Source organism: Ictalurus furcatus, chromosome 11 (assembly GCF_023375685.1).
Source record: "Ictalurus furcatus strain D&B chromosome 11, Billie_1.0, whole genome shotgun sequence".
Taxonomy (NCBI): domain Eukaryota; kingdom Metazoa; phylum Chordata; class Actinopteri; order Siluriformes; family Ictaluridae; genus Ictalurus; species Ictalurus furcatus.
The window spans coordinates 7350006-7363195 of NC_071265.1; the positions used below are offsets into that span (position 1 = coordinate 7350006).

The following is a 13190-nucleotide window of genomic DNA, read 5'->3' on the forward strand; positions in this document are numbered from 1 at the left end:
GTATGTCCAGTTGAGGTGTAACACAATGCCACAATTTCTGTTTAGCGCGCCAGATATTCATATCTCTATCTGTATTCGGATACACTGCAAAACACTGGAAAGACCCACTGTGCAATGTTTCTATTTTTTTTTTTTTTAAAAAAAAGAAAAAAGAAAAAAGTATAGTTCACCTCCTATAAGTATGTGTATTTAGATCAATTTATAACACATTACCTGTCTAGTCTAAATAATAACTTTAGTATCATAGGTGTAGACTCTATACAAGGAACTGTATGTCTTTAGAATGTTCAGTACCCTGTAAAGGGAAACTGGTCTGTGTCTTCAGCTGTCTAAAAGTGGCCTAACAAAAATAGATTGATATTTGGAGATATCTGTGGATGGCGAGTGTGATTTTACAGTTTCATAAACAGAAGATGAAATAACTAAATAACTGACAATTCAGACACAATATGAACAAATTTTTTTTAGTACTTTTTGGGGGGGGGGGGGGGGTTGCCCCGTTGACGGAAATAGATCCCAAAGAATCCACATTCACTGATCGCCCATCAGCTGGCTGGCTAGCTTGCTGCTCGCTCGGCCCACAGTGATTTGGATTTTAAAGGTGCACCCAGTGGCTTCACTCCTTCCTTTTCTTCTTCATTTAACAAGCATTCAAGAGTCCCCAATGTTGATCCATGGCCACTGTGAGGAGTTTTTCAAAGGCCTCCTGAAAGTTTTTGGCAAAGAAAGAATGGCCCACAAAGCCTTGGCAACCAACTTCAGTAGGCTCAGAGTGGGTTTTCCAGCCCTGTCTCCAGCATTCTGATACAAACGTGTGTAGACATTTTACATCCACTGTATTCAGATATGCTGGATTTTATGCTTTTAGAATATGAATTCCTTTGTAACTGAGTTACTAGAAGTGAAACTAGACATCCTAATTTATTTGTCAGTTTTCATCCTCTGTGTAACGATTTGTTAGAGCTTTGTGATAACTTTTCTGTAAATGTGTGAAAATGTGTGATTGTGTGTTCGAGAGAGAGAGTGTGTATGAAGACTGTTTGTGTGACTTCCTACTTTGTCAAGGTCTTGCACATTAGAGCCGCCCACCACAGTCACAATATACCCAACACCCAACACAAATGTGTTCCTTTACTTGTTCTGAACAAATACCCACATGTACCAAGATGATTAACTCTCACAGTTCTGAATAGTCATGGGTTAAACGAGAACCTGCACAGACAATGGATCTACAGATAACCTATTCAATCTTGTTCTTCTGTCTGACTGTGCAGGTGAATTGCAACCCTCATCTGTCAAAACAAGGTAGGGAGAAAAACAGTGTTGTTTTTTTTCTTATTGTAATAATTTAACACACTTATTTTAAGGCATAGCTTTAATCAATTGTTCCTGTGTTAATAGTACGAAGGTACTATCAAATTACAGACTTAAAATGTTATGACTGTCAAGATTTGTGTACTTAAACAAGTTGACATGTTTAATCCAGTTTCAACAGTGCATACTTTCTCCGTACATTACATTACATTTATGGAATTTGGCAGTCGGCTTTATCCAGCGTGACTTACATTTATCTCAATTATACAACTGAGCAATTGAGGATTAAGGGCCTTGCTCAAGGGCCGAACAGTCGTAGCTTGGCAGTGCTGGGGCTTGAATTCCTGACCTTCTGATCAGTAACCCAGAGCCTTTAACCACAGGGTTTTTGTTGTTATTTTTTTTTTCATTCAATTTGATTACTTACTGATGAATATTTGATCTTTCATTCTTGTCACATGTATTGTATAACTTGATACCACAGTGCTGTTGAATTTATGAAACTGTTTGGTCAGAAGACCAGAAGACCTTCTGTGTGAGACAAATCACAGGTTGATATTCAGGGACCTGTATAGTGGATGCTCCACATAATCTAAGCCTAAAATACACATTTAAAAAACACAATGCTGTTTAACAATGGAAATGTACATTCATTGGTATGGTGAGGCTTTCCATGTAAAGATGTTTCGTTAGCATTTTCTAAAGGAGTCTCCAGTGTCAGGACGTGGTAACAGCCATAAGGGTGAAGTTTTCCACCAACTTCAGGAGAGTTTATAGCTGCTGTAACGTAAATGATAACAGGAAGTGGTTTTGCAGATGTAGCGACAGTGCTGTGAAAAAGTATTTGATGCCATCCTGATTTCTTCTGTTTTTGTGTGTATCTCATACTAAATAGTTTTAGCTCTTACAACATAAAACAAAGGCAACCTGAGTAAACACATAATAGAGTTTTTATTGAAGCAAAAAAAGTTATCCAACGCCTATCACCCATGTGAAAAACTAAATGGAACTATTGAAAATTTTAGAAGGTCAGCCGCTTCTGGGAAGGTTCACTACTGTGCCGAGTTTTTCCATTTGGAGATAATGACTCTCGCTGTGGTTCTTTGGAGTCCCAGAGCCTTTGAAATAGCTTTGTAACCCTTCCTAGACTGATGTATTTCAATCAACTTCTTCCTCATCATTTCTGCAATTTCTTTCAATTTTGGAATTGTGTGTTACTGGATAAGATCTTTTAACCAACAGTTGAAAAAGTTCCATTTAAGTGTTGATTTGCTTGAACAGGGTTTGCAGTAATCAGGCCTGGTCACGTCAAGTCCAGCTGAACCCCATTATCAATGCAGTTTCATAGATTTGGGGAATTAATAACTACGGGGGCAAATACATTTTCACACAAACCCAGTTTATATTGCATAACTTTTTTTTTGCTTCAATGCATAACATTATCATTTAAAAACTGTATTTCGTGTTTACTCAGGTTGCCTTTGTTTTATCGTAGATTTTGTTTTCATTTCTGAATACAATTTAGTATGAGATATACACAAAAACAGAAGACATCAGGATGGCAGCAATACTTTTTCACAGCACTGTGTAAAGTATAAGAAAGTATTGTATGTCATTATTTCATTAATTTAAAAAAATGCAATCTCTGGCAAATTGCTGTGGTGTAAGAGGAACACTTTAGGAAGTACTGTAATAGGAAAATAATCCTCAGGATGCTAACAGAACACCATTCCCTGCTTTGTTCCTTACTTACACCACAGCATTCCTCATGTTTCTGTTTTCAGATGTGTCATTGCTGGCTGCGGAGCCATACCCAGCGTGCTTCACTAGAACATTTTCAGACTTCACTTGCTTCTGGGACGCACCTGTGGGAAAATCCTATGACTTCCTTTATCAAATAGAGGATGAGTGAGTAGTATATGAAAATACTTATTTATAAAAACCCATAATACAACACAATAAAGAAAATATGTGGCAAAGTATATATTTTTGTATTGTTAATAAAAGCTCAGGAAAGGCTGTTAATTAGCTGATCTGTTAAAAACACTAATATGTGTAGTAGGACAAGGGGCACTCCAGGACCAGGACTGGGAACCTTTGTCTTAATTAATACATTGCTTGTGGTTAATCACCAAAATTCACAAGTGAGGCTGCAGTGTGGGGTAAATTAACACCCAGAGACCTGAGCCTTTTTGACACTCAACATTTAGTAACATACTGCAATTTAATTTATACTTATGCAGGTGTATTTAGTATTGTGGTGTTTGTGGTGGGGTTTTTTTTTTCATTGTAATATTGTTTTGTATAGTTTCTGTGTGTGTGTGTGTGTGTGTGTGTGTGTGTGTGTGTGTGTGTGTGTGTGTGTGTGTGTGTGTGTGTGTGTGGATATGTCCTAATGAGTAATTGTTATTCAATCACAGTGCAGAGAGCAGATGTAATATAAGTCAGCAAGACAGTGCGGAAGGAAAAATCCTCCATGTCTGCGTCTTCCCAGACACTGATGTCCATATATTCGCCTACACACAAGTCAGAGTGGTGGATAAAGACTCCAACACAACTGTCTACAATCGCACCCTTCATGTAGAGGACAACTGTAAGAATGATGTGCACATTAAGCAGAGCTGGTGTCTGTGAATGAGTTATTAATAAGCATTTCCTCTCTCCAGGCCTGTTTAATCCTCCGTCAAATGTATTTCTTGACTATACTGGAAAGGCAGGGCAAATTCTGGTTAAGTGGCCAGCACCTACAGAACACAAAGATCATGTTCAGTATGAGCTACGTTACACCTCTAAGGCATTACAGGATACAGTTAAACTGGTGAGTTTCAAGCAGACAAGTTCAAGTTCATAAGCACACTTCTATGAAAATGTTTTGTAATTTATTATTATTATTATTATTATTATTATTATTATTATTATTATTATTATTATAATAATTGTTATCTTTTTGTAGAAGAAAGGCTCCAGCTGTGAGCATACATTGCTCTCCCTGGTCCCAGGGCAGCCATGTACAGTGCAGATCAGGAGTAAGTTCAGTTTTGCTGATACTGGAGGCCATTGGAGTGACTGGACACCTTCAGTTACAGTCACGGTGCCTCAGACAGCAGGTGAGAGAGCTCAGCAATAAAAAATAAATTAGTCAATAGTCAGTAGTCGCAACTGTTCTGTAGATTGCTCACAGACGCTGTTCAACATTTTTCAAAAATCGTAAAACCATAAGATTTCCCCCGACTCTGTAATTATATTGGTAATGAGCTAGGTAACACACCATTATATGTTTTCATAGGTACTGAAAGATGTTTTAAATATCAGGCAATTGAAGAACACAATGAAAAAACGATCAGAGTCACAAAACTGTATTTTTGGAGTTGTGCATCCACGGCTGTTGATTGAGCAGTGAAGAATGATCTCATAAATGTACTTGGATGATAGAAAGATCGGGGTCACAGAATTTTCCATTTAAAATAAAGCCATGCTATGGAAAAATGATCACAGTCCAGTCACATGACCGAAATCAGCCAATAGGCTTTGAGTAATGGCGGACGCCCAGTTGAGTGAATTTCATTGTTAACTTACAGTGAAATTTCTTCAATATATCTCATTAGTAATTGCTCTAATATTAATATAATAATACAATAATAATATTAATAATTAATAATTCATCATATTCAAGTTGAGATTGATGTATAATGTATATTCTGTGAGTTTTCAGTATTTAAGTGATGATGATGCTCAGTTGAATAAATTAGTATAAGTTCATCACTGTATTATTGTGAATACCCACGAAAGCAAGATCAGAGTCCGCGCAAGCATTTTTCCATGCTTCAATTAACATAGTGTAAACAATAAACTTTTGCTGTCTTCATAAACACTATGAATGGGCCTAGTGAACATATCATCAAGATTTTCTCTGTTCTCAACTATTATGACATAAGAAGGTTCTGAACTTTTAAATACAAATTCTGGAATTCAAGCACAATGTGACTCTGATCGTTTTATCATTGGTGCCTTCAATCGGTATATACTGTAGTTATCTGGAGAGATTCCCAAATCCATGCACATGCTATATATTTAGTTGAAATAACAAATTTAGGATTATAAACAAATATATAAATGAAAACTTATTTGTAAATGAAAGATGCATGATATAGTATTTCAGGATAAATGAAATATTTAGTTTATATATCAGATATGATATTTATATATATATATATATATATATATATATATATATATATATATATATATATATATATATATAAAACATTTGACATGCTGTATTTAAACATGCTTAAATATTTAATCTGAACATCTGACACAAATATTTGACATTTAAAGTGCTTTTAATGAATCACACGTTAAATTAAATATTTTAATGTGATTGTTTAAATTGTTATATATGTTATATATTCAATTGTGAGCCTTATAGCAAACTGCTTAAGAGGGCTAGTTCTGTCCTGGTCTACTCTCTGGACAGCATAGAGGTGGTGGGGGAGAGGAGGATGTTAGCTAAGATGGCGTCTATCATGAGCAATTCCTTTCACCCCCTGTATTAGATATTGGGGTCCCTGAGCAACTCTTTCAGCAGCAGACTGCTGCACCCTCAGTGCAAGAAAGAGTGCTACCGCAGGTCCTTCACCCCTACAGCAGTCAGACTCTTTAATGCAACAATAACATAATGAAGCACTGCTAGCTGTTTTTTGCATCAACTACCCATACATTATTATTATTTGTTGCTCACCCCTCTGTTGTTAACTGCGCAATAATCCATTTATCCACTCATGTATATAAACAAGGTGTTACACATCTGTATATATTCAAAAATGTGTTCATCTGTACATACATTGAGGTGTCCATAGTGTACATATTACCATTATTATTATATATTTACTACTCTAATTCTTATTTTTCTATTCCTATTGTGTATATATATTTTTAGATACTTTATTTCAATTCTATTCCTATTTAATGTGTATTCTTTCCTATCTGTTTTTTGTGTAATTGAGCTGCTGTAACGACAGAATTTCCCCAGTGGGGGATCAGTAAATGTTAGCTTATCTTATCTTATTTATTTAGTTCAATAAAATATTTATACTTATTGCAAATATTTATTTTACATCATGATAATGTTAAAATGATATATATTTAGTGCAAATATTTCGCGTTACAATATTTGCCATGCTCTGAAATATGTACTTAAAATAAAATGTAGAAATATGGCATATATATATATATATATATATATATATATATATATATATATATATATATATATAATTTATTTATTACAAATATTTACATATGTGAATTTGGATTTATTCCTTTCATCAGATTTCCAAATCCAAGAAAAAGGTGCTTGTAGATGTTCACAACCCCTTTAAGTAACACTTTATTTGAAGGTTACCTACTTTGCATCTTATTTCATTATTGAACCGAAAGTGATAAAGGTGAAATGTTCAAAATTACCCCGTATTTGGGTTAACTGTAACACTTACTGTAGAAATCGGATAAACAGGGCACCCAGGTGGTGCAACAGAAAAGCATTTTCCCTATCATCTGGAGAGTCCCTATCATCCGGAGATTCCCTATCATCCAGGGAGATTCAAGTTTGAAGCCACATCTGAAGCCAGGAGCCCAAGAGATCAAAATTGGCCGTGTTCTCAGCGAGGGAAGGGACACACCGACACTAGCCAATCATGGGTGTCTCTGAGCTCATGCATGCAAAAGGGTGTGGATAGTGCTTTCCTTTGAGTGTGTTACAGCATCCCCTGATGTTTCATGAGCAAAAGTTTGAAAAGATGTGATTGGCTGGCTTCATGTGTCTTGGAGGAATCCTCCCTGGTTGGTACTATCAGTGATAGGGAAGAGAATTGGCCATGACTACACTGAGGATAAAAAAACCCCCAAAAAAGCCAAAATGAAATCTGATAAAGTATCACAAACATGACATTTATTCAGTGCAGCACATTAATGAATTAATTGTGGCTTTAAAGCTAAACTCCCCTTGTTTTTGTTGCAGCTGACATTGAATTAATGTGCCACACTTCTGATCTGCGCCAAGTCCGATGTCAGTGGAACAAGGAGAGATATGGTTATGCGAGCCTACATTACCGACAAACCGACAGGTAACACTGTCTTTTCACACTCTGCAATATACACTCTAGCCTCAGTTATTCGTAATAAAATAAATCTTTGGTTGAGTATAGTGTGTCATTTGTTTCAGAAATATTTGGGGGAACTGGAAGACCTGTGAGAACAATAATGCTTCTGCAAGTCAGTGTGTTCTCTGTGGGGACGAATGCACCATGTTTCAGGTTTATCTTACGGCTACATTCGGGCTCCTTAACCAAACCTTTTACATGGACGTGTTCAGGATGAACAACAGCAGTAAGCTATTTTTTTTAATACATTTTAACTTTCTTAATATACACATTTGTGTTTCAAGTACAGAATATGCATTGTCAATTCTAATTGTTGTTATTTATTAAACAATGACAGGTCATAATGTTATCAGTTTATAGTTACATTTAATTTTGTGGAACATCCTCAATACAAGGTTAGTACTGTTATTAATTATATTATAGCCGCCATAAACAGTCGTTCCCTCTGCAGTCTTCCTAAGCAGCTTTCCTAAGTCACTACGCTGTGCATAAAAACCACAATGGACCCGATTTATCAATATTTTAGTAAAGCTGTGTATAAATGTTTGTGTAAGCCCAACTGAACAAATCATTTCCAGCAGATTCACAAACGTTTTGGAAAGGCTGATTTTCTTCATACTAGCATGCGTATGTTGATGAATACCAGTCACCGAAAATGACTAGGCTGGTGCACAGGCATGACAAGTAAATGACAAAAAAAGACTCTCTGAAACTTATTTTGACTCACCTCTATGCCAATATAATGTCTATTATTTAACAGAATAACAACTACCAAAATCTGGGTATCTACTGTACCCAGGTGATGGTGAACACCAAGCACATCACACAGAGAAACCACTTTATTTTTTTATTCAAAGCAGCGTGTCTCGGTAACTGGTCATTTTCTCTGGAAAATGTTCCAATATTACCTATCTGTGAGTGCCAAACGTATCTGAACCTCTTAGCATTAGTAGCTCATTTGAAGGTGAAATTAGAGTCAGGTGTTTTCAATCATTGGGATGGCAATCAGGTGTGAGTGAACGTCCTGCTTTATTTGAAGAACAGGGATCTATCAAAGTCCAACCTTCACAACACATGTTTTGGAAGTGTATCATGGCATGAACAAAGGAGATTTCTGAGGACCTCAGAAAAAGAGTTGTTAACACTCATCAGGCTGGAAAAGGTTACAAAACCATCTCTAAAGAGTTTGGACTCCACCAATCCACAGTCAGACAGATTGTGTACAAATGGAGGTCACAAAGGACCCAGGGTAAATACTAAGCAGCTAAAGGCCTCTCTCATATTCGCTGATGTACATGTGCATGGCAGGGTTGCAAGGAGAAAGAAAACAGAACACTGCTGCCCTTCTGCAGCTCAAAGATCACGTGGACAAGCCAGAAGGCTATTGAAAATATTATTTGTGGACGGATGAAATCAATATAGAAAGTTCTGGTTTAAATGAGAAGCGTTATGTTTGGAGAAAGGAAAACACTGCATTCCAGCATAAGAACCTTATTCCATATGTGAAACATGCTGGTGGTAGTATCATGGTTTGAGCCTGTTTTGCTGCATCTGGGCCAGGACGGCTTTCCATCACTACTGGAACAATGAATTCAGAAGTATACCAGTGAATTCTAAAGGAAAATATCAGGACATCTGTCCATGAACTGAATCTCAAGAGAAAGTGGGTCATGCAGCAAGACATTGACGCTAAGCACACAAGTCATTCTACCAAAGAACGGTTAAAGAAGGATAAAGTTAATGTTTTGGAACGGCCAAGTCAAAGTCCTGATCTTAATCCAATAGAAATGTTGTGGAAGAACCTGAAGCAAGCAGTTCATGTGAGGAAACCCAAGAAAATCCCAGAGTTGAAGCTGTTCTGTACTGAAATTCCTCCAAGCCGATGTGCAGGACTGATCAACAGTTACCGGACACGATTAGTTGCAGTTATTGCTGCACAAGGGGGTCACACCTGATACTGAACGTTCACATACTTTTGCCCCTCACAGATATGTAATATTGGATAATTTGCCTCAATAAATAAATGACCAAGTATAAGATTTTTGTCACATTTGTTTAATTGGGTTCTCTTTATCTACTTTTAGGACTTCTGATTATGGTCGCATTGATGCAGAAATATAGAACATTCTAAAGGTTGAATGACTGGTCTTAGTTGTGTGAATTTACAAGTTTATATTTGCTTAAATTTTTTTTATTTTTTCATATTTAATATTTCTCTAGTTAAAGCCTTTAATATGAAATGACTAGTTTTCTGTGTGTAATTGAAATACTTAAGCATGACAGTGTAATGTGTATATAAAAATGCGGTAACTCATCTCAATTTATATGATATGAAACCAAACAAAGTTTACATGAATTAGTCTTCTTATGCGTAAATTTAAACACACTCAGGACCATGATAGAATACAAACATTTTTTCCCTGAATTTACGGGATTTTAATGAATACTAAATATCCTATAAATGATTTACAAATAAATCTGTTCTGTATCCAGATTGATAAATGAGGCCCAATGTCACCCTTTTACATTCACTTGGCGTGAACCTGATCAGAATCCAGCAGTTAGCAGTGTTGTGGTATAAATACATTTAAACCAATGTTTTCAAAGGGAAATGCTTTATTTATTGTGATATCCTTAATTTGCACCAAGGCATTTTTTTTCCATGATTAGTCAAAACCGAGCCCCCAGGAGGACTTATTGGAGAGCTCATTGGAGAAAGGCTTTGTCTGAGATGGATCTGTCCTCTTCCACAAATATCTGACCATTTAATGTATCAGGTTCGCTACCAGCTACAAGAAGAGAGCAAGTGGAAAGTAAGGAACAAGCAAATACACAAGCAATAAAACTACTGAACAAAGTATAACTAAAAAAGAAAGGAATATGATTAGATAGAAGAAATGTTCATTTCATAGATTAACTCTGGTTATAAATAAAACTGTATACTGTGCCAGTATTTCACAGTGCACAATTCTAGTACCAGTATCTGTCTGGATGTGCAAGCAAGTGGCCAGTACACCATCCAAATACAAGCTAGCCCCAATGGATCTTTCTATAGTGGGAACTGGAGTGCTTGGTCTAAACCTTTCACAAAACAGCTGACTTCGAAAGCAGGTACTGAAGCCTTCACATACACAATCCAAGAAACACAAATTAATTATTTGAATTAATGAGATGTTCACCAGTGTTTCTACCCGGATACAGGGTTGCTGTTTATTGTACTTGTGCCTTTTGGATTGCTCATCATTTCTGTGGTATTGTTCTCCTCCTCCTCCAGATATGTTAGGTCAGTTTAAACATCAACCATATTAACATTATACAAAATTCTAAAGAGGCAAACATGCATTGAGTGTGCGATTCATGTTTTGTTTACAATCGTTGTTCTTTAGTAAGATCAAGAAGGTTCTCTGGCCACCAGTTCCAAACCTGAATGATGTGCTGGACAATTTCCTGAAAGATATCGAGGGACAACACTGGGTAAATTACATCTTGGCATATTAATAACACAATTCTGCAAGCTGCCTACTAGTTGTCTTGAATGGGAATTATTTAGGATTAGAAATTTTTTTTAGAATTTACTTAAGAGTCATCCATTTGCATTTGTTCTATAATTATACGATTTTTAGGAGAGCAAATAGGTAGATTTTCTCAAATAAAAAACTATTTTGTGTGTGTTTGGGGGTGGGTTGCAGGGTGTCACATGTTATTAACCCATAGCTAATAAGTGCACATAATGTTGCCAAATAACTGCTATATTCACTAATTATATGCACTTGTATTTGCAATAAATGTCTAATATGTGAGCCATGGTACTGGTGTTACTAATTCCATATTTATTTAATTTACTAGAAGTAATATTATTGCGTTAATACTCTAGGAGCTCAATGGCAGCATCAAGCAGAGTGATGATGACACCCCTGCTTCTGTGGTGGAGATCATGTCCGAAAAGGAGGCTCAAGTCATGAAGAAACCTTCCTGGCCACCTAACTGCACACATTTCCCACAATACCAGTTGGCTATGGATAACAACATGGAGTACGCAGTGCCGGGCCTGGAGATGATCCGAGAGTATGTAATCTTAAAGTCCAGCCATGACATCTCAAGCCTGACTGGGAATGATTACGTGTATGGACTGAATGCCTTATCAGATCCGCTTGAGGGAAACATCTGCTGTTATTCTTCTCTCTTTTCTGACACTTTTTCATCCTCCACCACCACCACCATCCTCAACCATTCCTATTTGCAGGCTGAGGTTGGAAGCCTCAGCACCATAACTAGCCATTACACCAATCTGGAAAATCAGTAGCAACAGCTAAGGAAGAGGCAGATTGATCTTCCAGAAGGCTTAGTGTAGTAAAAGCAGGGCAAAACCTTCTGGGGTTTAACCCACATGCAATATGAAAAACTGGTCAGGTTTGAAAGCTCATGCATCTCAGAGTAGTGAAAATATGATTTGTTGCTTCCTATCTGAAGGCTAGAAGTTGTACAGTATGAAAAGTCTCTGAAGGAATTATTCTCAAAGTGCAAGTCATTCCAATTAGAGGAAAAACAAAGCCCAAAACTCTGCCAGTGTTTTAACTAAATTTAAGAAACTTCAAAATTACCCAACAGTTGTTGTAGTTTCTGGCATTCCAAGAAACCACTGGTGGTAATATTTCTCACCGTCATCACTTGCAATGTTTAAGACAGCTGAAGAGCTAGCACTCCCATTCCAATTGAGGATCATATTTTTAGGCACATAAATTTAGATGGAACATAAAAACCTTGATGCATAAGAAGTTAAAATCTGCCATACCTTTCTTATTGGAAAAAGAATTCATCTTTGAAACAAACTTTCATTGCATCTTTCAGTTGTATCTTTTTATTAGAGGAGAAATAAGTTCACAGTGTTGCAAACTATTACACTTAGTCAGTGTGCAGTCACTATAACATGTATTTGAAGCTCATTTTGAAGTAGCTATTATATATGAATATATACAATATAACTAAATAACTTGCAGATGTATTATGTATATTTAGCAATTTTATGTACGTTATTTAAAACTGGATTAATTTCTGCATTATTTTCTCAATCTATTTTCAAAAAGTTTGTTTCTTTGGGTTTTTTTTTTTTGTTTGTTTGTTTGTTTTTAAACATACCTACCACAATTTAATTAAAACATTCTAGCTAAACTGTAACTTCTTGTACTTCCAATCCTTAAAGGAGGGTTAACCATCAAATACTGCTATGGCTTTTTGGAGAATGTGTTTAAGCGGCATTAATTTGAGCACCGTAGCATATTACTGTTGCATTTTTGCTATTTAGACTAAACTTGTACCACACAAACCAGCAGTAAATGACTTGAAGCCATTGTTATAGCAATAACTCGCACAACAGTGAGCATTTTTGTCGTTACAAAGCTGGTCTTTGTTTGCAGTTATTTACTCAAGCTTTGGTTTGACCACTTCTACATGATCAGAAAGTAACGAGTCAGCAGATCACAAGAAAAAAAAACCCTCACAACGATTTTCAATAGCTTTATTTAGAGTTCAGGAATATTACACATAAAAAGATAAAGATTATAAAATATTATTTGGCTCATGAAAGCACTACAAAATTCATCCCACACACACATTGAGACAGACCTTACTGGACGATAAGTGGAACACAGAATGAGGGGAGGCTTGCTCTCCAATGTTAAAAATGAAACGATTCTTTTCTTGTAAATCAGTCTATTT

At 36.2% G+C, this 13190-nt stretch overlaps 1 protein-coding gene across 1 annotated transcript; it reads left to right on the top strand.

The window, feature by feature from the left end:
- Positions 1-878: 878 nt before the first annotated feature.
- On the top strand, positions 879-12658 carry mpl (MPL proto-oncogene, thrombopoietin receptor). Its single transcript, XM_053636456.1, has 12 exons — positions 879-1305; positions 3099-3222; positions 3735-3907; positions 3981-4132; positions 4268-4421; positions 7334-7439; positions 7538-7701; positions 10146-10288; positions 10427-10586; positions 10677-10758; positions 10862-10949; positions 11350-12658. The coding sequence occupies exons 1-12, from the start codon at positions 1224-1226 to the stop codon at positions 11776-11778; spliced, it is 1857 nt and encodes a 618-aa protein (XP_053492431.1). The 5' UTR covers positions 879-1223; the 3' UTR covers positions 11779-12658.
- Positions 12659-13190: the final 532 nt, after the last annotated feature.

What these genes read in the sequence shown, in the direction of transcription:
- mpl (XM_053636456.1), top strand. Translation starts at nt 1,224, where the DNA reads ATGGATCTACAGATAACCTATTCAATCTTGTTCTTCTGTCTGACTGTG. An exon ending in CCCTCATCTGTCAAAACAAG is followed by an intron (nt 1,306 to 3,098) that starts GTAGGGAGAAAA and finishes TTCTGTTTTCAG; the next exon opens with ATGTGTCATTGCTGGCTGCG. An exon ending in TACAGGATACAGTTAAACTG is followed by an intron (nt 4,133 to 4,267) that starts GTGAGTTTCAAG and finishes ATCTTTTTGTAG; the next exon opens with AAGAAAGGCTCCAGCTGTGA.